Consider the following 26,046-nt stretch of genomic DNA (forward strand, 5'->3'; position numbering starts at 1 on the left):
TGTACTTAAATTTCTTCGAACATCATTTATCATACATTGCAAAATTCGATGCGTACGCCAAAAAATTTCAATGCAAAACATGTCATCGTCATTTTGGGTATTTCAAAAACATGAAAAGACACCAACGAGCATGCACAGGGAGAACAAAGAGACAATTCTCGGGTGGTTTTTATTCTCCTCCAAACACCATTTTTGATAAGTTAGAACAATACGGTATCACTGTCAATTCCAGTGATCGTTTGCATGAATGGTTTTTAGTCTACGACTTTGAATCCATGCTGATACCTATAAATGGTCAAGACAGTGCTAATCTTGAATACACAGAGCAACACGTCCCCATATCCGTCAGCGTGTGTTCAAATGTTAATGATCACACGGAACCGCGATGTATCGTTGAGACAAATATCGATACCCTTATCGAAAAAATGGTAGAGTACATGTCATTAATTGGTCAAAAAGCAGCGGAATTGACGAAACAAAAATTTTCAGATGTGTTTGATGCCCTCGATAGTTCCGTGCTCGATGGTGTAAACGGCGATGACTTGGTTGAGTACCTTGGGGACGATGGGGAAATTCAAAAGATGATAGATGAAGAAGAAAAGCAATCGAAAAAATTGAAAGAGGAATTCGAAAATTACTGTGAACAGATAATCTGCATTGGGTTCAATTGGGCTAAATACGACATTAATTTAGTTAAGAGTTACCTAGTTAAACACCTTCGACTCGATGAAAACGCCGTTTTCACCGTCAAGCGGAATAACTCTTACTCGTGCATAGGTACCAGTAAATTTAAATTCTTAGATATTTCTCAATACCTGAGTCCTGGTATTAATTATTCGGGATTTTTGAAAGCGTTCGATGTTCAAGAATCCAAGGGTTTTTTCCCGTACCAATTTCTTGACGGTGTAGACAAACTCGATTATGATCGACTGCCGCCTCACGAGGCTTTTTATTCAAGTCTCAAAAATGCCAACATTACCGACGAAGAATATGTCTTCTGCCAAAGAGTGTGGGACGAGAAGGAAATGACAACGTTTCGCGATTTCCTCGTCCGGTATAACAATCTTGACGTCGAACCGTTCCTACAAGCGGTGAAGAATTTGCAGAAATATTATTTCGAGCGCGGCATTGATATATTTAAATGTAGTATATCGGTACCAGGTCTTGCGCGTCGAATGTTGTTTGAAAGTGGTACGAAAGAGGGGGCCAGTTTTGCTTTGATCGATCGTGAAAATGAAGATCTGTACGACACGATCAAACAAAACATTATTGGAGGACCGAGCATTATTTTCAAACGCTACCACGAAACAAAAAGGTCATTCATTCGTGGTAATCCGCAAAAGCCATGCGGTCGAATTATCGGCTTTGACGCCAATGCATTATATCTATACTGCATAGGAAAAGAGATGCCCGTCGGTGCTTTTGTGCGCCGCCACCTAGATTATAATTTTAAACCCAGAAAGCGAGATAAATATACCATTGCATATGATTGGTTAGATTGGTTGACCCACTGTGGGAAATATAAAGACATCAAACACAAGTTGAATTCAGGTAAAGAAAAAAAAATTGGTCGCTTCCCAGTGGACGGATACGACGAGGAGACTAACACGGTGCTTCAGTTTCATGGATGGTACTGGCACGGGCATCGTTGTTGGTTGACCCGACATGTCAAAAACGACAAACTCTTAGAAATGAGACAAAATAAAACCAAACTTGCAACGAGTTACCTCAGAAAACAAGGTTACAAGGTCGTTGAAATGCACGAGTGTACTTTCCGCAACAATATTGGAACAAATCTTGCATTGAAAAAATTCGTAAACTCGAGAAAGCAACCTACAGGTCAAGGTCCCATGACACATGAAGATGTCATTAGAGGAGTTATGAGCGGCAAGTTATTTGGCATGGTAGAATGCGACATTCGGGTTCCAGAAACTTGGCCTGCCCATTTTAATCATCCGACAATGACTCCTTTCGAGTATTTTTCGGAGATGAGTCCTCTCTTTTGTACCACGGATATTCCTTTCGATGTCATAGGCTCGCACATGCAAAACCACGCAAAACGGTTCAATCTGAGCACGAAACCTCGCCGCCTTCTGGTAGGAGGCATGCGCGCGCGTCAGTTATTAATTGTTACGCCTTTACTGCGCTGGTATATAGAGCACGGTCTAGAGATTACCAAAATCTACCAGACCGTTGAATACACTCCCCAGAAATGTTTTGAGAATTTTGTTCGCGACGTAAGCGATGCTCGGCGTCAAGGTGACGTAGACCCGACGAAATCAATAATCGCGGATACGCGTAAACTAGAAGGAAATAGTGCATTCGGATCCACGATCATGGATAAAGAAAAATTTCAAACCGTCAAGTGCATACGCGGTGAAGGAAAGGCTATGATTGAGGCAAACGAACCCACTTTTAAGAAATTATCTACACTTTTCGTCGAGGAAGAGCTTTTCGAAATTGAAAAAAAATAAGAACAACTTAAAATTGAATTTACCAATTCAAATCGGTTACTTCATCTTGCAGTATGCAAAGCTGCACATGTTACAATTCTATTATGATTTCATGGATAGATTTGTTGACCGTGCAGACTTTGAATACTGCGAGATGGACACCGACTCTGCCTACATGGCCATTTCGGGTTCAACGTTTGAGTCTGTCATTAAACCCGATATGCGACAGACTTACGATCACAGTCTAAAAGGTTACTGTATTCCCGGTCTAGATATCGAGGCTGATTGTGATAGACACTGGTTTCCTCGCACTTGCTGTGAGGAACACGCCAAGTACGATCGCCGGACGCCTGGTCTCTTCAAAATTGAGTTTCAAGGTGATGAAATAATTGGACTGTGTTCAAAGACTTACATCGTCTCAGCGCGAAAGCGCAAGACACAATCCAACACATTAATTACGACACAGCGCTTGCTTAAAAGATCAAAGAATTGTAGATTGAGAAAATCACACCACATAAAACATCGTTTGGTGACCCAACTTAAATTTTCTTGTAAAGGTATCTCAAAGAAAAGACTCAAAGCCCCTCTTACTACATTTCGAAATGTATTAAAAACTCAGCATGTTGTAAATATGGGATTCAAGCTTCGAAATAACAGTATATGTACTTATCGACAAGTGAGAAATGGCTTCACTTATTTTTACTGTAAACGAAAGGTTTTGGGTGACGGTATTAGTACCGAGCCTCTAGATTTGGAATTATGTCCTGTAAAAAGCAAAAAGGAATATGAAACTGAAATAGATGACTTCGATCTCGAACTAGTACATATGCTCGCGGAAAGCGAGTAATTGATATTATTTGATGTATGACAATGTTGTTCGAAGAGATTGTATTTTCTTTTTTTATTTGTAAAGTTTGTGTTGCACTGGAGAGGGGGGGATTCCATAACGTCACATAGTTTCATCTCTTGGATGTGCTAAGGAAATATTTTATAATATAGTTTCTCTTCTGTAAAATTTTGTGACATTATTTATGTACATTGAATAGGTAAAAAAGTTGGCTTAAATGTGGTTAAAAAAATTATTGCTCTTATTCATCGTTTATTTTGAAGTATCCGTATTCAGTATATACAGACCCTGAAACGTGCTTCTACCCCACACGCACGCTGCACGAACGGTACACGCTCGCTACACGGTTTGCACGAAACGCTGCACGGTTTACACGAAACGCTACACGGTTTGCACGAAACGCTACACGGTTTACACGAAACGCTTTGCACGAAAGGCTGCACGGTTTACACAAAACGCTTTGTACACGTTTCTCACACGCTTTGTACACGATTCTCGCACGCTTTGGCCTCGATCTGGATTTTCTATTCGGAATCTCTCGGACTTTATTTCAATTATTACGGATTAATCAAAGATTAGTTAAGAATTGCAATCATTCAGATTAGGATTAGAACTCGCTACATCAGTACTATATTTACAGATAAAATACTCAATGTTCAGTTGTAATTAATTAATAGTTGTCACCGAGTATGTGACCCGCGCGGTGAAATGCTTATCATCTTCTGTGTACAAACCTTTTCTCACTAGACTCTAAATTACGCACTGAAAAAAATAATTATATTTGTAATTCATAATTTTTTACAACATTTATTGTTTTTACAATTATAGTTTGATATTTAAAATGTCGTTTTATTACTGACAAATAAACTCAGTTATTGATTTGAAAAAAAAAAAAATTAAATTGCGTATGATTTCTGTAAACGGATTTATTTTCTTTTCCTTTTTTTTTTAATTATTGATCGATTTATACATTTTTTTATTTAGTAAAAAAAATAATTTCATTTGATTAAATAAGGTTCTGTTTAGAATTTGCAAAGGTAATAAGTAAACTGTATCAAACAGGAACATTGTGCAGGAAAAGAGGGGGAGGGGGGGGGGTTAGATTAGCGAGATCTTACTGTTGTATCTTCAAATCTGTACATGGTTAAATATAACAGGCACTTGTTTCAGTAAGTATACCATCGGGGAAAAATTCTCATAGAAACAAGTGCCCGTTCTAAGAAAATAAAAGGATAGCCATATCCAGCGGGACCCGATACGTGCAATTCATTAAATGCACATTATTCAGAATGGTAAGTATATCGTTTCATTACAGAGTTAAACCTTAATTTATCATTAAAATTTTATATGGTAGAAAAGCCGGGGGATAGGTATTGTAATTATTTAGTTCTCTGTTGAGGCATTGTGTTTATCAAATAAAAACAATATACCCACCACCATTTCAAACCCCGTCTAGACCAAAAAAAAAAAAAAATCAATAATTATGTAATCAATAGTCGCGGCTCTTAACATTACCTTCAATATATATGTATACATGTCCAATCCTAAAAACTGAAAAAAGCTCTAGAACTGCGTGATTAATAAAACAACTAATATATAATTATTCAGAATTTATTTCTTTATAATTTCATTCACGAATACACTGGAAAATTAATTCACTGTTTACAGACAATAGGATAAATTTAAGAAATAAGATCCACGGGTATTTATTTATACCCATTAAATACTAGTAAAACGTTCAATTTCACGAATTAAAAATCAATCGTTATTGTCGGGTGTCATCTTAGCTATGATTGAAAAGAGATAATAGCAGAACAAGTTTAAGTCCCAGCACGCCGTGATCCGTGATCGCTGTTGTAAATGACCTTGATCACTGTCGTAAGAAGAGTGTTGAAAGCGTAAAGAAGATTCCAATATATTTTTAAGGGGTGCATCGGGCGCATCCCGAAAGAAAAAATAATTTTTTTAAAAAAGAGAATGATCAATAAAACACTTGTTTAAAACAGAAACTCAATTTGTGTTTTCATTTGATCACTCCCCCCCCCCCCCCCTTCCCGAAAATATTTAACTCTGTATTTGCCGATGCATGTGAGTTATAATTCATTTACATGACTATTATAAATCAACCAATTTTATGCATAAAAAAGACTATAAATGACTCATCGTTTCAAAATTATTTGTATCACAATCTAGTAATATAAGAAAATTATGTTCGTTTATAAAGAAAATCAATTAACTGTGCTCCCGGCCTAGAATTCCAATACTTCACATTTATAGCAACGCACTAAATTTTGCATTTTATTTTTCACTCCTGCAATATCTATCTATTATTTTGCATTGATCACCGATATGTTCTTGTAATCTCTATATCCCATAATTGTAAAATGGTGAAGAGATTCAAATAAATGAATGAAAAAGACAAGACCGGATTCCAAATGAATTTTCTTTTAAAAATGTTCAGTATTGCTCCCTTTAAAAAATGTATTGAATCAAATACCTTAAAATTTATGTGCATATAATTAATTACTTCTAACACATTTCTGCCCATCTTTATTGAAATAAAAAAGAAAGAAAATCAAACAAATATGTAATACATTACCGAGTAATTTTATTTTGTTGTTTCCGAATTTTTTTCACCCTTAAAATGCCACCATTATATATCCGGATAATATTAGTTACAAACAACACAGAATGACATGTTGATCCATCGATAGCCATATTTAAAATAAAAGGACTTCCGAATGAATCGTACACGTTTCTCACACGATTCTTGCACGAAAGTCGCACGTTTCTCACACGGTTCTTACACGAAAGTCGCACGTTTCTCACACGCTTCTCGCTCGCTACACGGTTTGCACGAAACGCTTTGGAGCTTACACGAAACGCTGCACGGTTTACACGAAACGCTACACGGTTTGCATGAAACGCTGCACGGTTTACACGAAACGCTACACGGTTTGCACGAAACGAAAAGCGCACGAAAGTCACACGCTTTTTTGGGGTAGTAGCACGTTTCAGGGTCTGTACATCTACATGTATATTACGTAATTATTTTATCATTATTATTTCGCATGTATTTATACCGTTAATGAATTTAAACTCAAGATTCGTTTAACGTATATATTTTTTGTTTGTCTAACTATTTATAAACACATACACTTGTATAAACAATAAAGATGTTGGTATAATTCACGTTTGTCATTCATCCCAAGACAACGTCATAAGAAGGGTTCAGTATCTATATGTTCAAAAGCATTTTATTTAACATGGAGAGAACTACCGGTTCGTCAACAGAATCGTGGTGTTTAATGGGAAATAAAATCCCCAAATCTGAAATTGTTTACTTTTGTCAAATGATCGTGGTGTATATCATCATCATTACCTCAATTGTTAACTTATCTCTAAAGAACGGTTCCTCTGAACTATGGATTTCCTTACTTAGCAGTGCAATAGGTTACATATTACCTAACCCCTCTTTAAAAGCAGAAAAAATATAAGAAGGTTAATGATACTCGGATGGGACTTAAATCATCAGCATGTCTATTCCTTTTCAACCGTGTTCGAATATGTGTATAAGCGGTCAAACAGGAAGTGGTAAGACGCGATTTGTATACCGCTTGTTGACTGATTTGAATGAAATGTATGGCGGTGAGTCAATTAAAAATATTTTGTATTGTTACGGTATTCATCAACCTCTTTTTGACGAAATGGAGTAGCGCTTTTCTAACTTGAGATTACATCACGGGGTTCCCACAAACAAAGAAATAGAGGAACTGACCTCTGATCGACAACATACACTAATCGTGCTGGACGATTTAATGCATCGAGTAGTCAGAGATGCCGACATGGAACTTTTATTTACTCAAGGCTGTCACCACCGACGTCTCAGTGTAGTATTCATTACACAGAATATATTTCCTAAGGGTTCAAGGTCAAGAACCATAGCTTTAAATACCTACTATTTGATACTGATGAAAAATGCCAGAGATGCATCGCAGATTTCAATGTTGGGTCGACAGTTATATCCGGGATGTTCTAATCTCTTGGTGGAGGCTTACAAAGATGCAACTAAGCGTCCCTTCGGTTACCTGGTGGTGGACACGTCACCTCGAGGCGACGATAAATTTAGACTCAGAACAGATATATTTCCGGGAGAGGACCCTACAGTATACACATGTTTATAAGAACAAATGTAGACCTTTGGTGTAAGATATTAATAATGACTTCTGCTGTCAGACAACAGAGAGATTTTTTAGAATTTTTGCTTCAGTCAAATCCCGCACAAAGAAAATTGATATTGAGTTCCATCACCAGAGATAAATTAAACGTGTTGGGAGAAATAGCCGCGAACGTCATCCATAGTGTTATTTTACTGAATCCAGAAGAGAAAAAAGCTCTTAAAAAATACAAATCTTTTCTCCTCGTATTAGGAGATAAGAAGACGGCTAAAAAAAATAAAAGGAGGTTACTTAAAAAGAAACCAGCTCGGCATCACAACCTTGTTAAAAATCGTAAAACCTTTCCTGAAAAAATGGTGGACGTGATGCAGAAATCTGTGTTGGTACCTTACGAGAAGTACAACCGTCTCATGACACTGCAGGAGGCACATCGCGCGAATTCCGAATCAGACGCGGAGGGAGTCGTGGCAGAAAATGTACCTAAAAACACGATAGCCCTACCACACCCGGAGAAATCACAGAGCATTGACATGTCAACTCAGACCGAATCCGAGGACTCGAGAAAGGATGAAACAACATCAACCAATCTATCTACGAAGGAATCCGAGGAATCGCTAATCACAGAAAAGCCAGTGTTCAAAAAGAAAAAAAAACAATTGAAAATAAAAACATTAAAGCAAAATCTCGTTACAGACTTCAAACAACGTGGATTCGGTTTTAATATGTGTGTATATATTTGAATAAAATCATTTTTATTAATAAATCAGATTTGTTTCTCTTTTTTTTTAAATACACCATAATACGCTTAATAATTTTAATATATAATTAGTAATATTGTTTACATTAGAACAAGTGTAATCAAGTTGTTACAGGAGTATTTCACCAAGAGTCACGATTGTCTAATATACTCAATACAATTGATATTTCAACGTCTAATTATATCTACTGGAACGGTTTTTCTTAAAAAAAATGTCTACTTCATCAATTCATATCTTCATAAATCAAATGAAATCAAATTAATAACAAAGAAACGTTGTTCATCATTCTAATCCTCGCATTAATACTACTTATTGACTTCCTGTTACGGTCCTCCCTAATTACCTTCCTGGTTTACACTGAACCTCAATTTTTTTGAACCTCAATCCTGGATATAATGTCTCACACTATACTACTTCCCCCCCCCCCGTAATCTTTTAAATATTGAGCTGATTTGTGCTTTTGCCTTGCCAATGTGCTCAGGTGAGCGATGTGGCCCATGGGCCTCTTGTTAAGAATGGCCTAAACTTCAACAACTACCAGGGAGGAAAAAAAATAAACAAAAATTTCAAACAAATGAGGATTCACTGATTTTTACCATTATAATTCTACGATGTTGCGACCGCCATCAGTAACTGATGATTGTAACTGAGATGGTTAATTTGCATTATTTGAAATACTATCAAAAATGATTAATCTTTGTACATCATGTAGGCTTATTATTTTTAACATTTTCAGTAAATCTCTCAGCAGGTCACACTTGAGAAATTTTGTCTTTTGAACAGTTAACTATTTCAATTTACAATCTATCACTTGTTTGTTAAACAGTTGTTATATTATTATAGACGATACTTTAAAATCAATACATCAGGTCCAGCACAATCTCTTGATTTAGCTATATAGCTTGAAAAAGCTTTGTAGCTTTATTAAGTTATTCAAAATAGCTTGATAAAGCTATTTATGTGCAGTTTTTCACAAAAAATGTTTTTTGTAAGAAATAGACAAAAAGTCGCAAGTATTTGACTATTCATATATGTACTATGGGCTATCAAAACAACAACCGAAAGCAAAGATAGTTCCAACATTGCAGCATTTGAAAACTTTTAAGCAAAAGACGAATTTCCATTGTTGAGTAACTGTACACTACCTTGTGTACGTTGAGGTGTGGATAAGTATGATTGCTTCTCATTGTACTGAATTATTACCAATCAATTACCTTGTTGACCATTATCGGCCTCCTTTATAATTTCATTGAAGAAGTAACTGTATCAATTGCTTTATATAGCCCCAAAACTTTTAGAACTTTGAGTACAAAGTCTCTTATGGAGACGCAATTTGATGAGTGATTTTTACATGCATTATTTTCATCAGAATTCAAGGTTGAACTGCACCAAGGTGCGACTTTTTGTCCATGCTGAGAAAATAACACATTTAAGAAAAAGTGTGATAAAATAGCTAAATCAAGCTATTCTGGATAGCTTAATAAAGCTATATAGCAAAATCGAGATTGTGCCGACCAGTACATTTTCCCTATACATATCATGCTATGGCTTTGTAAGATGCATATGTACTCTAGTTACAGACAATCTATTGAAATTGTTCTTATGATTCTTCATAATTTTTAATTATATCTGGGAAAGAAAGGGTTTTATCTGTGTCGGCTTACAATAGATCTATAAGTCAGTACTCTCTATTTTAAATGTCCATTGATGATGATGTCCTTCGTGAATAATCTGATAAGATGAGATTGCAGACACTTTTTGTTTAAATATTGATGACTTAATTGTAATTTAGTAACAGAAATAATTCATTTATATCTTGTCGTTACATCATTATGACATAAAAAGTTCCAAATGTCCAACAAGTTGACGATCCGAGAACACATATATTCAAACCGGATATAAGTTTGTCTGTATTAACAAAGAAACCACATTCGGTACAAACATTATTATCCGATGTAACAATTAAAAAAAATCATACTCTTTTTATGCCCCTGGATCGAAAGATCCCGGGGGTATATTGTTTTTGTCCTGTCTGTCTGTTTGTCTGTTTATCTGTTTGTCTGTCTGTTTGTCCGTTTGTCTGTCTGTCTGTTGTCAACTTTAACCTTGCCCATAACTTTTGATTGGTTGGAGCTATTACTTTCATATTTCACATGTGTATTCCTTGTGACAAGACCTTTCTTTGGGTACCATCTTATTTGACCTTTTGACCTTGACCTTGGAGTTTGACCCACTTTTGCAAAATTTTATGAGACTTTAACCTTGGCCATAACTTCTGAACAGTTTGTGCTTGGGGTTTCAAACTTCACATGTGTATTCTTTGTGACAAGGCCTTCCTTTGGATACCAACCACTTTGACCTTTTGACCTTGACCTTTGACTTTGACCTACTTCTAAAAAACTTTAATCTTGACCATAACTTTCGAAAGGTTGGTGCTAGGGCTTTCATACTTCACATATGTAATCCTTGTGATAAGACCTTCCTTTGAATACCAACCACTTTGACCTTTTGACCTTGACCTAGGAGTTTGACCTACTTTTGAAAAACTTTAACCTTGGCCATAACTTTTGAATGGTTGATGCTAGGGCTTTCATACTTCACATATGTAATCCTTGTGACAAGACCTTCCTTTGGATACCAACCACTTTGACCCTTTGACCTTGACCTAGGAGTTTGACCTAGTTTTGAAAAACTTTAACCTTGGCCATAACTTTTGAATGGTTGGTGCTACGGCTTTCATAATTTACATATGTAATCCTTCTGACAAGATCTTCCTTTGGATACCAACCACTTTGACCTTGACCTTGACGTTTGACTTTTATTTAAAAAACTATAACCTTCGCCATAACTTTTGAACAGTTGTATCTAGGTCTTTCAAATTTCACAGGTGTATTCCTCGAGACAAGATAAGGGGGGGGGGGGGGCATAGTGAACGTGCCATACGTCCCTAAACATATTTTTTGCAGTATAGAAAACAAAGCTTTTTTCCTGTTGCGCCCCTTCAAAATAAACGTATGATGATTCTTTATCAGGTGTTTATTATTTTGTGACAAGAATGTTGGTGTCCTTTGAAGTCTTCCGTAAATTTCGATGGGAATTTGGCATGCAAATGAACTACATGACATATATACAGAACAGTATTTTATTTTTAGTGATGATGGAAAAGTTCGGTGTCAAAAATTGCTAGTTAGTAGAAGGAATCAGGGTATGTTAGACTAGTATACACTTGTGAAATTCAAGTCAAAAAATTTAATTACCACCAAGGACGGTTCAAGAATAATAAAGATTAGATTTTTTTCTCTTGTTCGGCTTTAGATACTTTATTGAAGCCCCTCCTTTTGGGGTTTCGATTTTGAGCCTGATATCAATAATAATCAGCGGACGAAATTGCTGGACTTTTTTCTATTTGCTACATTTTCTTGAAACATCTTTGCCTTTAGTTAAAAAAATATCTAAGCAAAGGTAGGGAAAACAGTGTTTTAATTTGGAAAACACCGTTTTAATGTATATAACGAAATGTTTGTACATCAGTATATAATACCTAAATACCGAAAGAAACTTTTCTCTCCATTTTTTGAAGGAGGGGAAGGGGGCTTAAATTTATAAGGGTAACGTTCTGTTTAACACAATACACGATTTAAAAAATGTTTTCGCTAAGCATCTACGTGTAAAACAATTGATAAATTATTGGGTTTTTTTTCTTCAATGAATTGCCTTAGCATGCAGTTCTTCAGTAGAAGTTGTTCTTAAGGAAAAGATAATCATGTTATATAAATACAATAGACTTTTCTTTATTTAGATCTTTGTGTACAAAATGACTAAATTAAATATACGTGCATGTATGCATTTAAGACGAACATTATTGTAATTTCATGCGAAAAATGAAGACATTTACTACATCAAGGTCTGTGTACAGATATAAATTAAAAAAGTTATTTATTTAACCCTCATTAATTTTCTACATGTATATGAATATTATTCTGCTGTATTATCTTATCAATGTCTTTGTAGAGGACTATATAACAATTTCACTCAAAAACATTTATTTAGTAATCTGGTTGTTATGTTGTATAATAGATCCATCTGCATCCTTTCTCATAAGCAATTTACGAATTAAGCAGGCAACAAAGTTGATAATTAATAATTCTTTCTATGTTTACAATATTTGATGTTTACGTTGATGTCAAACAACGACGATCGTTAATTACCGATTAAGAAATTTAATTCCATTTATCTATTCACTTACAAATTTATTAAAAAAAGAATTATGATTTAACACATAACGAGAATTTAGGTTTATTCTAGACCGATAGAAAAGTATATATAATTTTTAAACGGTTAGGAAATTTTCTTTTTTAATCCGTAATGAAAATTGAAAATTTATTACAATTCTTTTTTTCTTCTCTCATTGAATATCTTAAAATCAATGTTAGTAGCTTATTTTATCAATATTTTGTAATCTTATTGATAATTTAAATTTATTTTTTTTTATATCAAATCAATGGCCAGCAATTATCACCTAAATTTAAACTGAGTTTGCGGATACTACATGTATGTGTATGTACATGCTTGACCACAGCCCATTGTTCCCCTTAGGTAAAAAATCCTCTCAAATCACATAGAATATACAAAATATATACAGTCGCAGGTGTCTTCGCGACACGTGTCTCCAGCTGTGTGGCAAGTGAGAACAGGTGCCCGCGATTACAAGGGTCAGCGCAGTGACTGAATTTTATCTGACCAGTTAACACCCGAGTTTTTTAAAATTAAAAGTTGTATTGAATCTTCTCCATTAATTCCAATTCACGTGTCCTTATGAGTTTTACCGAGACTAAAATGTTAAAAATTATTTAATTTGGGTTTACGGTCACAGAATGTTCAATTTTATTACACAGAATTACACTAACAGTTTTTTTATTATTCTTTTGAAACACGTTTCCAAAATGTCTATTACCGGGAAAATAGGTAAACCACAGCATACGTGTTTTCCATATCTGAGAAACATGTGGGAAACTACAGGTTGATTGCTTCCATATCGGGAATCTACGTGGAAACCACTACTGCATGTTTCCACGGTTTCCCATATTGGGAAACTTCCGGGAAACCACAGGTTGATTGTTTCCATATCGGGAATCTACGTGGAAACCACTATGGGGTTTCCATAAAATGGAAACTATATGGAAACTACTGATGTCACGATTCCCATATGTTGCCATCGAGTTTCCAAATTAAGGAAACCTGGCTTCTCATCCTGTGTTTTACATACAGAAAGTCAAAGAATTCATCTGCCATTGTCACTGGGTTTTTTTTTTTGGTCAATGATAATCCAGTTTGTAGCGACTTTCTATTTATATGTCATTTTCAAAAATTACGTGGGATAAGAGAAAAAACAGAACATCATGATTTGATGGAGATATGATCAGACACACCCCCTCTAAAACACGTTCCCCCCCCCCCCCCCTAATTGGGTGTGAAAGCTTGAGACGTGGGGTAGATAATGGGGCTAACGTCATGTGCCTGTTCATCAGACGATGATTAAACGGTGTTGAAATTTCTTTTTAAAAGTGCCGCTCTAGACCGTGACATACCTGCGTAATGAGAACCTGCGCACGGGTATTGCAACATAACCTGACCTCATTGTGCAGTGGGTAAAGAGTGCTGAATATAATTTCACACCTACGTAAAGATATTGCAACATGTCTTGACATGACCCGGTACCTTGTGACCTTTATCCACCTGTAACTCGACTTCTAATAAATTTCGTATAGAAACAAGTAAAATATAATTACACTAAGGTATTGTTTTTATTTATTTTTTTTTCTTCTGAGTGTGATATCGGACTTTTTAATCAATTTATTTATTTGGCTTTGTTTTTAATTTCCACGTTTATCAAATTAGACATGAGAGGTAAAGTGGGATAACCTGATCTGAACCCGATGACATACATGCATATACACAAATGACGTAACAAACTTTAATTCAAAATTTTTTTCATCACTCCGTATAATATACTATTATTTTTGTTTGTTTGTTATTGCTTTCACATACAATGGGACTATTATTTAAACAACTGAAAGAAGTCATTATGATACCAGCACCAATTGTTTTATCATTCATCAAGTTAATTTTTAATCATGTGACCCGTATTGGCCTATTGTAACCCGTCAGATGATCAATTGCACGTGCACAATTCGCGCCAACCGCCACATAAGTGAAAATGGACGTGCTGGGTATTGTTTTTATTGAACATTTTCAATTTGGAGTTTTGCCGCAGCTGCAATGTATGTTTACCCACAAAGGGAGTTTACAGATGTCTTCACGACCGTGTGTAATTATTCGAGGAAATCCGAATATGCGAGAAATAACTCTCTTTTCGTGCGATCTGAAAATAGTGAAGATTGACTGGCCAATCCAGTTATTCGAGACCGAATCGGCAACAAATATACAGGCAAGAGTGTATATTTATAATGAACTTCTATTTTTCTTTTTTTTAATATATATATATATATATATATATATATATATATATATATATATATATATATATATATATATATATATATCATGCGGTCTCTTATTTCATCGCCCGGGCTTGACCCGGTTTATACTTCAGGAAACGTTTGACTTTGAATCACTTGTTACAACAATTTTTAAGTGGCCGATCACTAAAATTAGTAAAAGAATTTCTGGGCGATCAAGTGTTGAATGGAAACCGTGGGAAAAAAGATTACTCACGTGATCAAAGAACCCAATAGAAAAAGAGTACATTTACTATTGAATGGTAATGAACGTTAACATTGGACATTCGGTTAGCAAGTTGAAATGTTCAATCTTTAAAAGGTTATTAATAGATTTTATATTTAATTTCTTCATGCAATACTGATCATAAATAGAAAGAAAAGGGATAAAAAAGGTGTATATGTAAATAGTTTTTTTTTTATATATATATAGAAACCGACAATCATGATACTCAGTTGTAAGGAATTCTGAAACGTTCCCTTACCATAAAGTAGTATTTTACCGGAAGTAATTCATAAACATGGTTCACGCCATACAGTGGCCCAATAAGGTATGAAATGATCTTTAAACAGGGTAAGGAATCCAAAATATAATAGATTCTGGCGAAAGTGAGTATGTATTACAGAAATTTTTATAAAACAAGATGACCGTAATCGAGTTATTGTTCGTCCTAGCTGTCTGTATATATGTTATGGTTGATGTAATGTACCGAAGCTAAACAGGAAGGAAGTAATTAAAAAAAAAACCAGGAATTTATTATAAAAAGAAAGAAAAGAAACATTGATAATCTTGTTTGCAGAAAATTTGAAATTGTAAATATGACTTGAAAAAAAAATACTGTGATAAAAATAACATGTAATAAACTTTGATCACTTGAAGTCCGAAGACTAAATGAACCACTTATTTCCTCAGAGCGTCTCTATTAATGTATCATGTATTATCAAATATTTAAAAGTAATACACAAGGGTCAGTCAACAACAATTTACTGACATGTACATGTAAACATTTTACTGACTGATTGAAATTAATTTTGCAACATGAAATTTTGGTATTACAATGTTATATATATATATATATATATATATATATATATATATATATATATATATAATATTTCTGTATAACAGCACCAGTTACAGGCAACTCAGTCAGTCAGAACACCCATTACAGTTAGGTCCACAACCCGTAAGATGATGATGATGACCTTAATGTTTCCATCAAGGCAAGCCCTGGTTACAGTTAGGCCCACAACCCGTCAGAAGATGATGATGACCTCAACGGTTCCATCAAGAGCAGCAGGGGGTATGCTTAACACTCAATACATTCAAGGAAATGAGGTCAAGGTCATGACCTTGACCTAATTCCATAAGGTCTAGGTCATACCTTGACCTAAATAATGTCAAGGTCATGCCCTTGACCTAATCCTTGGAGTCTAGGTCATAACCTTGACCTCATTACACAAGGACAAGGTCATAACATTGACCTTAAGTGTTTGACCTTAGGTCATGCTCTAGGTCATTTTAAGGCCGCGAGTCTCGATTCTTTTCTAGGTCACGTTACATTGCCTTGACCTAAAGCATATAGACCAAACCTTGAACTATGTCATGTAGAGGGCATGATTCTCAAATCTGGCTTAGGTCATGTTAACAAAAAAGGAGGTTAAGACCTTGACCTCTCAAAACAAAGTATATCTAGGAATAAGGTCAAGGAACTTGTATATAAGTTCGACTCATACAGTTGTGACATCAAAATAGAGAATAGGGTTAACATTATTTCGTAAACTGACAGGTTTGTATTTTTTTCCCTCTTACTAGTTTTTTTTTAACATTTTGTATTTTTAGGTCACCTGAGTCACTCAGGTGACCTATTGCTCTCCGTTCTCGTCCGTCGGCGTGCGTCTTGTGTTAACATTTGAACATTTTTAGCTTCTTCTCTGAAACCGCTTAACCAATTTCAACCAAATTTGGCATATAGCATCTATGGGTGAAGGGGAACAAAAATTATGAATTTCATGGCCCCTGCCCCCCTGGGACCTTAGGGGTGGGGCTAAAACCACCAAAAATAATGCAATCTTTAAAAATCTTCTTTACTCCAGGACATCAAGCAGTCAAACTGTTGGCATCATTGTAATAAGCAGTGAGCCCTCTACCAAAATTGTGAAATTCATGGCCCCAGGGTCAGGGGTTCTGGCCCCAGGGTGGGGCTATATAGATCATATAGTGAAAGTGCATTATTTCTTTGAAAATCTTCTTCTCTGCTCCTGGGTATTAAATAAAGTAACTAAGTACATAGTTATGATGAGCAAAAGTGCTTTTTTAAAAATTTTGAATTTCATGGCCCCAGGGTCAGGGGTTCTGGTGTTAGGGCGGGGCTCTATCGACTATGTAGTGAAAATGCATTAATTCTTTGAAAATCTTCTCCTCTGCTCCTGGGCATTAAGGTGATAAACTAAGTACATAGTTATGATGAGGAGGTGGGCCTCTTCCAGAATTATGAAAGCCATGGCCCCTGGGTGAGGGGTTCTGATGTTAGGGAGGGGCCCTATTGATTATATAGTGAAAATGCATTAATTCGTTGAAAATCTTCTCCTCTGCTCCAGGGTATTATTTAAACAAACCAAAAGCATGGTTATGATGCCTTTTCAAAACTTGTGAATTTCATGGCCCCAGGGTCAGCGGTTCTGGTGTTAGGGCGGGGCTCTATTGATTATATAGTGAAAATGTATTAATTCTTTGAAAATCTTCTTCTCTGCTACTGGAGATTATTTCAACAAACTAAGTGCATGGTTATGATGCATAAAGATGTCTTTTCAAAAATTGTGAATTTCAAGGTCCCAGGGTCAGGGGTTCTGGTCTATTGATTATATAGTGAAAATGCATTGATTTTTTGAAAATCTTCTTCTCTGCTACTGAAGATTATTTAACAAACTAAGTGCATGATTATGATAGGCAAGGATGCCTTTTGCAAAATTTTCAAATATATGGCCTTAGTTTTTTGGGGTTGTTGAGGAAGGGGGACTCTATTGATTATATAGTGAAAAAGCATTAATTCTATTAATTAATCATTAATTAATCCTGTCTGCTCCTTAGCGTTGAGCTGATAAATAAATTGCTTAGCTATGATGAAAATGGGAGCTTCGAACAGAATTTTTAAATCTTGTGGTCCTAGGGTCAGGGGTTCTGGCATAAGTGTGGGGGGGGGGGGGCTTTTGATATTTGATAATATAGTGGAAAAGTGTTAATTCTTTAAAGTCCATAGTTATGAAGATGAGGGTAACTCTTCCAAATTTGTAAATTTCTTGACCCTTGGTCTTGGGTTCTGGTGTTAGGGTAAGGCTTTGTTGAATCTGTAGTGAAAATGCATTGTACCTGTGAAATTCTTCTCTGCTTCTGAGCATATTGGAAGAAACCTGAGTAAAAGTTTAAATGATATAATTAAGCGTATTTCTACCAGATTTTTGAACATCTGGACCTTTTGTCTAAGCATTCTAGTCCTGGGCAGGGCTCTATTAATTTGTATTCTACTCAGAGAAGTTATTCCTCTTTTCCATTCACCTTTGATAATTAATCACTGTAAATAATGTATTTGAAAGGTTAATAGATTAAGATAATTATGCAAGAATGTTTATCATATAATTCAAAAAGTATTTTCTTAGTTTTAATAATCAGGTAGACCTGTAAGTAATAGATAAATAAAAATGAGACAAAAATAACTTATCTTATTAAAAGTTCTTCAGATGAATTATAGTTTATGTTTCTGCAATTTATATCATAGTGAACATAGTCTACATTCTGTACTGATTCTGTTTCCTGATACTTTTCTTAACAATACGTATATGATATTTATGGGTACCTGATTACACATAACCTCCTTAATAAAGACAACACATAACATTCTGTAGAGGAATAGAAGAGGTCATTTATTTAGTCAAATAAATGACAGGATAATCAAACAAGTCATGTATATGGAAACACAAATAAGACAATGCAAAAACATACTAAACATGGTTCTCAAACAATTATGACGAAGCAAAACATACTAAACATAGTTCTCAAACCATTATGCAATATTTATCAAAAATGTGATGTACATAATAAAATATTTCTCTGAAGTAGGCTCAATATTCTTACATAATATACAGAATGTGATTGAAAAGATGGGGCACATCCGCCATAATACTAATACAATCAAAGTTACATGTTATTGGATAAATTTACACAATGTTCAAAAAATAAGGAGGTGGGGTGGGTGGTGGTTACTTATTTTCTTGGGGAATTCCTCTGTGAATTAATAAAAATGGCGACTGACGCTAGAAACTGCGCATGCGCAGAGGACACATATGACTTTTCTATTTAAAGAAAAGGTGGCAAATACAAAATAGCAAGGATCAATAACCATAAATGTTTTATTATCATAAACCTGTTTTATGGGTACCTGATTACACATAACCTCCTTAATAAAGACAACACATAACACTCTGTATAGGAATAGAAGATGTCATTTATTTAGTCAAATAAATGACAGGATAGTCAAACAAGTCATGTATATGTAAACACAAATAAGACAATGCGAAAGCATACTAAACATAGTTCTCAAACAATTATGACAAAACAAAACATACTAAACATAGTTCTCAAACCATTATGCAATATTTATCAAAAATGTGATGTACATAATAAAGTATTTCTCTGAAGTAGGCTCAATATTCTTACATAATATACAGAATGTGATTGAAAAGATGGGGCACATCCGCCACCGATCATAACAGTTTACTGTTTTGATCTGCCCCATCATAAAAAATGGAAACAAGATATGACAAGACGCTCCTGACTCCATTGACGAAGAGGGGGATACAGACTCGGTGATACAGCTAATGCACAGGGACCAGAAGCTCCTGACTTCGTGATCCTGATGGTGCATAAGCATGCAATATGTACAAAGATGGAGGTGGACCAGAAGCTCCTGACTTCGTGATCCTGATGGTGAGGTAATATGCGATATGTACAAAGATGGAGGTGGACCAGAAGCTCCTGACTTCAAGGAACCACAGGAAGAGAAATAAACACAAAGGTCCGAAACTTATCAACACACTAAATTAGAGTTTAAGAACCGGAATTCGGATGTACTTTCTAAATGCTGTTGACTTCCAGCGTCCCATATACTGGATTTGAGTATCCGACCAACCAGACTCTGCTGCTGCTGTAGCCGCCCCAATTCGAAAACTGTGAGCCTGATAAAGATTCCTAGGAACCCCACAAGCTGAAAAAGCCAACTGCAGATGGTCCGTGAAAAATTTTCGTGACACTGGTATGCTGTCCATGAATGAAAATAACGCCTCATTCAGAGAATGGTGAGCTCGCAAGGATAAAAATTTTTTGCAGGCTTTATAAGGGCATAACAGTTCATTGGGATTTTGTGGAATTTGCAAGATGGCAGATTTATTGGAATGTTTGCCGTGGGGGATTGTCAGTTCAATGCAATTTTCTGACTGGTCATTTGTGATAAATTTCAAGTGTTTAGCCAATATATAGTGTTGTTTTACGCTGCCAGTTTTTGTCAATTCTCCAATCCGAAGGAATGCATAAAATGCCAAAAGGAACATTGAATGAAGCATTATTCTGATAAAAGCAGAGTTGGAAATATGAGGTAGGACATGAATTAATTTTGTCAGAATTGAACGTGTGATGGGCAGCCTGGTGTCAGTGGAAGGGCTGAGTTTGTTGAAGCCCAGTAGTTGCTTTTTTACGAGAAAGTGTTGTGTTAAATCCTGATAGTTCCCGAGTTTAAAAGTAAAACTCAATGCAGAAATGTGGGTTTTGGTGGTACTGGCTGCGAGATTCTGGCGGTAACAATATGCAATACATAGAAGTAAATGGTCTAGTGATGGTGGAAGTGGATTTTGATTTGGATGAATATGTAGTTTAATAAAGTCTTTGTATCGGGAAAAAATGTTTTTGTATGAATTCAGCGAATCTTGGGACAATGAGGTGCTGATCAGGAAATCTGCTGTGCTCCTCAGAGATGAAGAGAAGTCTTTGGAACTGAGGTACTTTCCATGTCCATCTTCGGAAAGCTGGCTTTGAATTGTTGAATCTGTAATCGAGATAAAAGATCAGCAGCAGTGTTACAGAGTCCAGGAATATGTTCTGCATGAAAATGAATGTTATAGGTGAGGGCTTTTACCATAAGGCGTCTCATGAGTTTCATGAGATTTGAGTCTTTGGAATGTTAACTTGTTAATAACATGGACAACAGCAATATTGTCAGAATGAAGCACAATAGTTGTATTTGACAAAGATGATCCCCAGGTTTCAATGGCAAGAATGATGGGAAAGAATTCCCGAACTGATATGTGAAGTTCCTGCCACGAGGTATCAAATGGGCCAAAAAACCATTTTGTACCAAAAATACAACCATATCCTAAGTTACTGGCATCTGTAAAAAGGTGCAAGGTTTCTGAGGTACAGGTCAGCCCCGAGGGAAAAAAGGCCCGGCCATTAAAATGTTCAACAAAGATTGACCAAGCTTCTAGGTCAGCACGAGCATTTTTATCTAGGTTACGATGGTGGTGAGGTTTTTGAATACCCCGTGTTAAGTCAATAATTCTTCTCAGAAAGGGGCGACCGGGAGGCACAACGTTACAAGCAAAATTTAGAAGTCCAATGAGGGATTGTAATTCACGATGGGTAGCTGTTCGCTTGTTCTTAAATTTGGTTAAAGTTTGTCTCAAATGAATTAACTTATCTTCGGGGAGACGGACTTCAAAACTCAATGAATCTAACTCTAAACCCATGAATGTAATTACTGTAGTAGGTAGAACAGTTTTTTCAGATTTTATCGGCAGATTGATTTCCTTAGCTAGGACATGAAATGAGGCTAATGCATCATGGCATTCTGAAGTATCCGGTTTGCCAATGAACAAAAAATCATCTAGAATATGCACACAATGTTTAACAGAAACTTATTTTGAAGAATCCAATGGAGGGATGTGCTGAATTTCTCGAATAGGTTGCAGGCATAATTTAAACCGAATGGGAGGGTCTTGTCATAAAAGAATTTCCCATCTATGCAGAACCCCAAAAGTTCAAAATCATCCCTATGAATTGGAACTTGTTTATATGCGTTTTCCAAATCTGTTTTTGCCAACAGAGCACCAACCCCGATTTCTTTAATAGCTTTTATTGCATCCTGAATGGATTGGTAGTGCACAGTGCAAAGTTCATGTGGGATGTTATCATTGATTGACGATCCTTGGGGATATGAAAGGTGGTGTATGAGGCGAAATTCATTTGGTTGCTTTTTAGGTACAAGTCCAAGAGGTGAAACTTCGATGTTTTTGAATGGAGGGAAGTCAAAAGGTCCTGCCACACGATTGGCCTGAATTTCAAGTTCAATTTTCTTGTTAAGGACATCAGATTTACCTATCAAAGATGGGAGGTTTTTGGACAGGCGGAACTGGCGAGTGCCTTGAAAAGGAATTTTAAAACCAAACTTAAAACCTTCAATAAGAAATTGGTAAAGTGATGTGTCATAACCTTGAAGATAATTGGCCAGTCTGGATACTTTAATAGGAGTGCTAATAGCATTAGTCTTTTTTGGACAGAGGTTGTTGTTTGCGGACAGTGTTATTGTTAAATTGTTTAGATGTGGAGTTATGTTGCCCTGGCTTAGATTTAAGGCATGTGGTTCTGGGGTGTTTTCCTGTACAATTTTGGCATATGTGTAGGTAGGGGCAACTGTTACCCTTGGGACAGGATCCCTTATTGTTGAAGGTGAAACAATGCCGGTATCGGGTCTGGGTTGCACGAAAAGGCTGCTTTTTGTATTTAGACTTGTTCTCAAGCCCTAGAACCATAGCATCCTGAAATAATTCTGAGTTTTTCTGGTTCCATGGGCAGGACTGTGGGGAGGCTTCGTGCCATTGGCGGAATTTCTCATCATAATCCAGGGCAGCATCGTCCCCACAAGACTTAGCTATGCCCTGCACAATTTGAGCATAAGTCATTAAGTTTCCAACTTCAGATGGATGTTTCGAGCAGTAAATGGAAACAAAAATATGGAAGGCTTCAAGCCATTTACTTATTGACCTTATTTTGGTTGTGTCATTGGCCTTGACAAACATCAACTGTCCTTCCTTCTCAACTGTGTGGAATTTAGAGTCTTGGTCATGTGCATGTTGGGGTTTGGGCAGGAGGGTTGAAAATTTGACGAATTCCCCAGCCAATATTTTTGCTTTAATTTTTGGATCAACTCCTAATCCCACAGGTTTTGCCATCCCTTGTGGAGCACATATACCTGTAGCTGAGGTGTCTCCAGTAATGTGTTGCAATGCTGATGACTGTGGCTCAGGTAGTTGTGGTTCAGGTGACTGGGATGGCCCAGGGTTGGCAGTTGCTATCTGGTTTGTAGGTGATTGGGCATCTTTGATCAGGGAGGTGATGGTTTCTTTCAACTTTGGTAAAATAGCTGCCATGCAAGTGTCCACCAGATGTTCAATTGGTGGTGAGGAAGGTGTAATCAAGATGGAGCTCTGTGTCGATACGGGAACTGTTGATGGTATGGTAGGAGAAGTTGATAGCACAGGAGAGGGGGGAGCAGGTTTTGATGCTCTCTTCCTCTTAGGTTTTGATGCCATCCTAAAAATTCAAATGCACATTCAAAGACATGCTGATTGCGATCATTAATAATATGTGTGAATTGAAGCTATAATGATGAACAACACATAGGTACAGTGAAATTAAACATTAATAAACAGTATATAATTGGATGTTAAGTCTAATTCACTCCTATAATAAGGTGTTAGTCATCAATAAGCTCGAGCATGTGTTAATTTAGTCAGAGTATATCTGACCAAGGTAACAAAAATGTTGTGAGTCAGAGCTAAGATGTATTATCCTCAATAACAGAACCTCTGTGGTAGTACACTAACAGTGTTGAGTGACTATTAATACCATAAGGCCTGAGTACTAGGGACAACACCTGCGAACTCTGATGATGTTCATGATACCCACAAGGCAAGAGCCCTTATGGTAATATGCAGCCACTGCTGCTATCTGTAAATCATACCAACAAGGCCAGGGCACTTATGGTTGTATGAAGTCAGTGCTTCCAATGTAGATTCAATAAATTAACAAGGCCAGAGCACTTGCCATAAATACGAAGCCTGTGCTTTTAAGGAAGATTCAAAATACTAACAAGGCCAGAGGAAATTGTGATAATATGCAGCCAGTGCTGCTAAATGTGAGTTAGACAGACAAGGCTAGGGCACTTGTGGTAATATTAGACCGACAAAGCCAGGGCACTTGTGGTAATATGCAGCCATGCTGCTAAATGTAAGTTAAACTAAGAAGGCCAGAGCACTTCTGGTAATATTAGATCCACAAGGCCAGAGCACTTGTGGTAATATGCAGGCATGCTGCCGAATGTAAGATAAACTAACAAGGCCAGAGCACTTGTGGTAATATGCAGCCAGTGCTGATAGTCAGACTGACAAGGCCAGAGCACTTTCAGTCATATGCAATTAGTGCTGCTGCTAAATGCGAGTTAGACAGACAAGACCAGAGCACTTGTGGTAATATGCAGCCAGTGCCGATTATTTGGTCTGTGTGATCTATTCGCTATCATTAGTACAATTGGTAAAATCCCCAGTATAGCCCATTGCTTAGGAATACAAGGATTTACAAGCATAAAATGAAATATACCTTTAGGAACTGCAAAGATCAAAGCAAAACCAGTGTAAACTTTTAGATAGCTGAAGATGATAGCTGTAAATACAAAATAAAAGATTAGAATGACAAATCTCAAATTACACTAAAACAGATATAACTAACAGATTACAAAGATAAGATGATAAATAAGTTAAGTATAACAGCAGCAGTAATATAATTGCATTTTTTTTTTAAACTTTGTAAAGCCAGAAGCACCTGACATCATGGCTATACCGTAGATAAGAAAGTTTGCTGAGACAACAGAATCCCTCTCAGTTGGCGGAAATACTTCCGCATCCCCATAGAGTTCATGTGTACACCATCCGAATAAATATTGGCAACGCTGTTCGTAAACCCACGTAAGCGCCAGTAAACGAGACTACATGTGGCACACTGTTCCTTTCGAATTCTATTAGCATTCACAACATGAGCATTATATGCTGCAGGGCTGATGTGCCTGGTCCGTTCCCTTGGTAAGAGTTTAACGACAGTTATTCTCCGTATGGAAAAGCGGTTCTGGAGAGTTTACAAGAATGCCACGAGTTTATACATAACTAACTCGGAATTGTCTTCCTCACTGTCCAGGTCATTTCCTCCCAAATGAACTATAAGGAAGGTGGGTAGGTGGCGTTGGACGGCTGCCAGAAATAAATCCAGATGGCGAGGATTGGTAACAGTACCTCCGCTGATTCCGAAGAAATTAACATTAGAAAGTTCAGTGACATTAAATAATTCCGCTGATGAACCTCTGTTACCTAAATACAAAGCGAATCTCCTCACATGCGAACTTCCAATGCACTATGTTGACATCTTTCGGTCACGTGACTTTTGTAAACAGACACAGTCTCGTTTAACACATCCTTTTCGCTTCAATTCGTTCAATTTTCAGCTAACAACACAAATTCAACTCGGCATTCAGATACAACACTTAAACGTTCTCCGGAACAAGCATGTATATGCTTACCGAGTATCCGTCGGTTGTAAACAATTGGTACAGGTCACTGATTTTACGAACGAATGTAGACATCGACGATTTCGCAGCCATGCATGGTATAATGCGGTTGTCCTTGCACACAACGCTTCTTTGGGGATTGAGTCAAGTTAATCTATATAAATCCAAGTGTTTTTCAGTACGTAAAACACCAAACAACTTACTTATTTTCTTGGGGAATTCCTCTGTGAATTAATAAAAATGGCGACTGGCGCTAGAAACTGCGCATGCGCAGAGGACACATATGACTTTTCTATTTAAAGAAAAGGTGGCAAATACAAAATAGTAAGGATCAATACCCATAAATGTTTTATTATCATAAACCTGTTATACATATACTTTCATACTTATTGAATTATGCATAATTATTTACCATCAAAATGATTATATATATATATATATATATATATATATATATATATATATATATATTTCTATATTGCTTATAAAATTCAATATTTTAATATACTCACCTAGACTCGAAATTCTTCTCATCAAGATCAATTTGCAAGTTGTTCCACAACATTTGGAATTCCGAGAAGTTCTTTGATGAATCTTTGTTTTGTTTGCTGTTGTTGAGGCTGCTTCTGAA

At 36.3% G+C, this 26,046-nt stretch overlaps 1 protein-coding gene across 1 annotated transcript; it reads right to left on the reverse strand.

The window, feature by feature from the left end:
• Positions 1-19,382: 19,382 nt before the first annotated feature.
• LOC133199882 (uncharacterized) lies at positions 19,383-25,643 on the reverse strand. Its single transcript, XM_061335697.1, has 4 exons — positions 24,698-25,643; positions 24,458-24,520; positions 23,052-23,392; positions 19,383-20,849 (listed from the first exon to the last, which is right to left on the reverse strand). Exons 3-4 carry the CDS (start codon positions 23,389-23,391, stop codon positions 19,852-19,854), a joined length of 1,338 nt encoding a protein of 445 aa, XP_061191681.1. The 5' UTR covers position 23,392; positions 24,458-24,520; positions 24,698-25,643; the 3' UTR covers positions 19,383-19,851.
• Between the last annotated feature and the right edge of the window lie 403 nt (positions 25,644-26,046).

Source organism: Saccostrea echinata, unplaced genomic scaffold (genome assembly GCF_033153115.1).
Source record: "Saccostrea echinata isolate AGI-Se365-2 ecotype Australia unplaced genomic scaffold, CSIRO_AGI_Sech_v1 ptg000036l, whole genome shotgun sequence".
Lineage (NCBI taxonomy): Eukaryota > Metazoa > Mollusca > Bivalvia > Ostreida > Ostreidae > Saccostrea > Saccostrea echinata.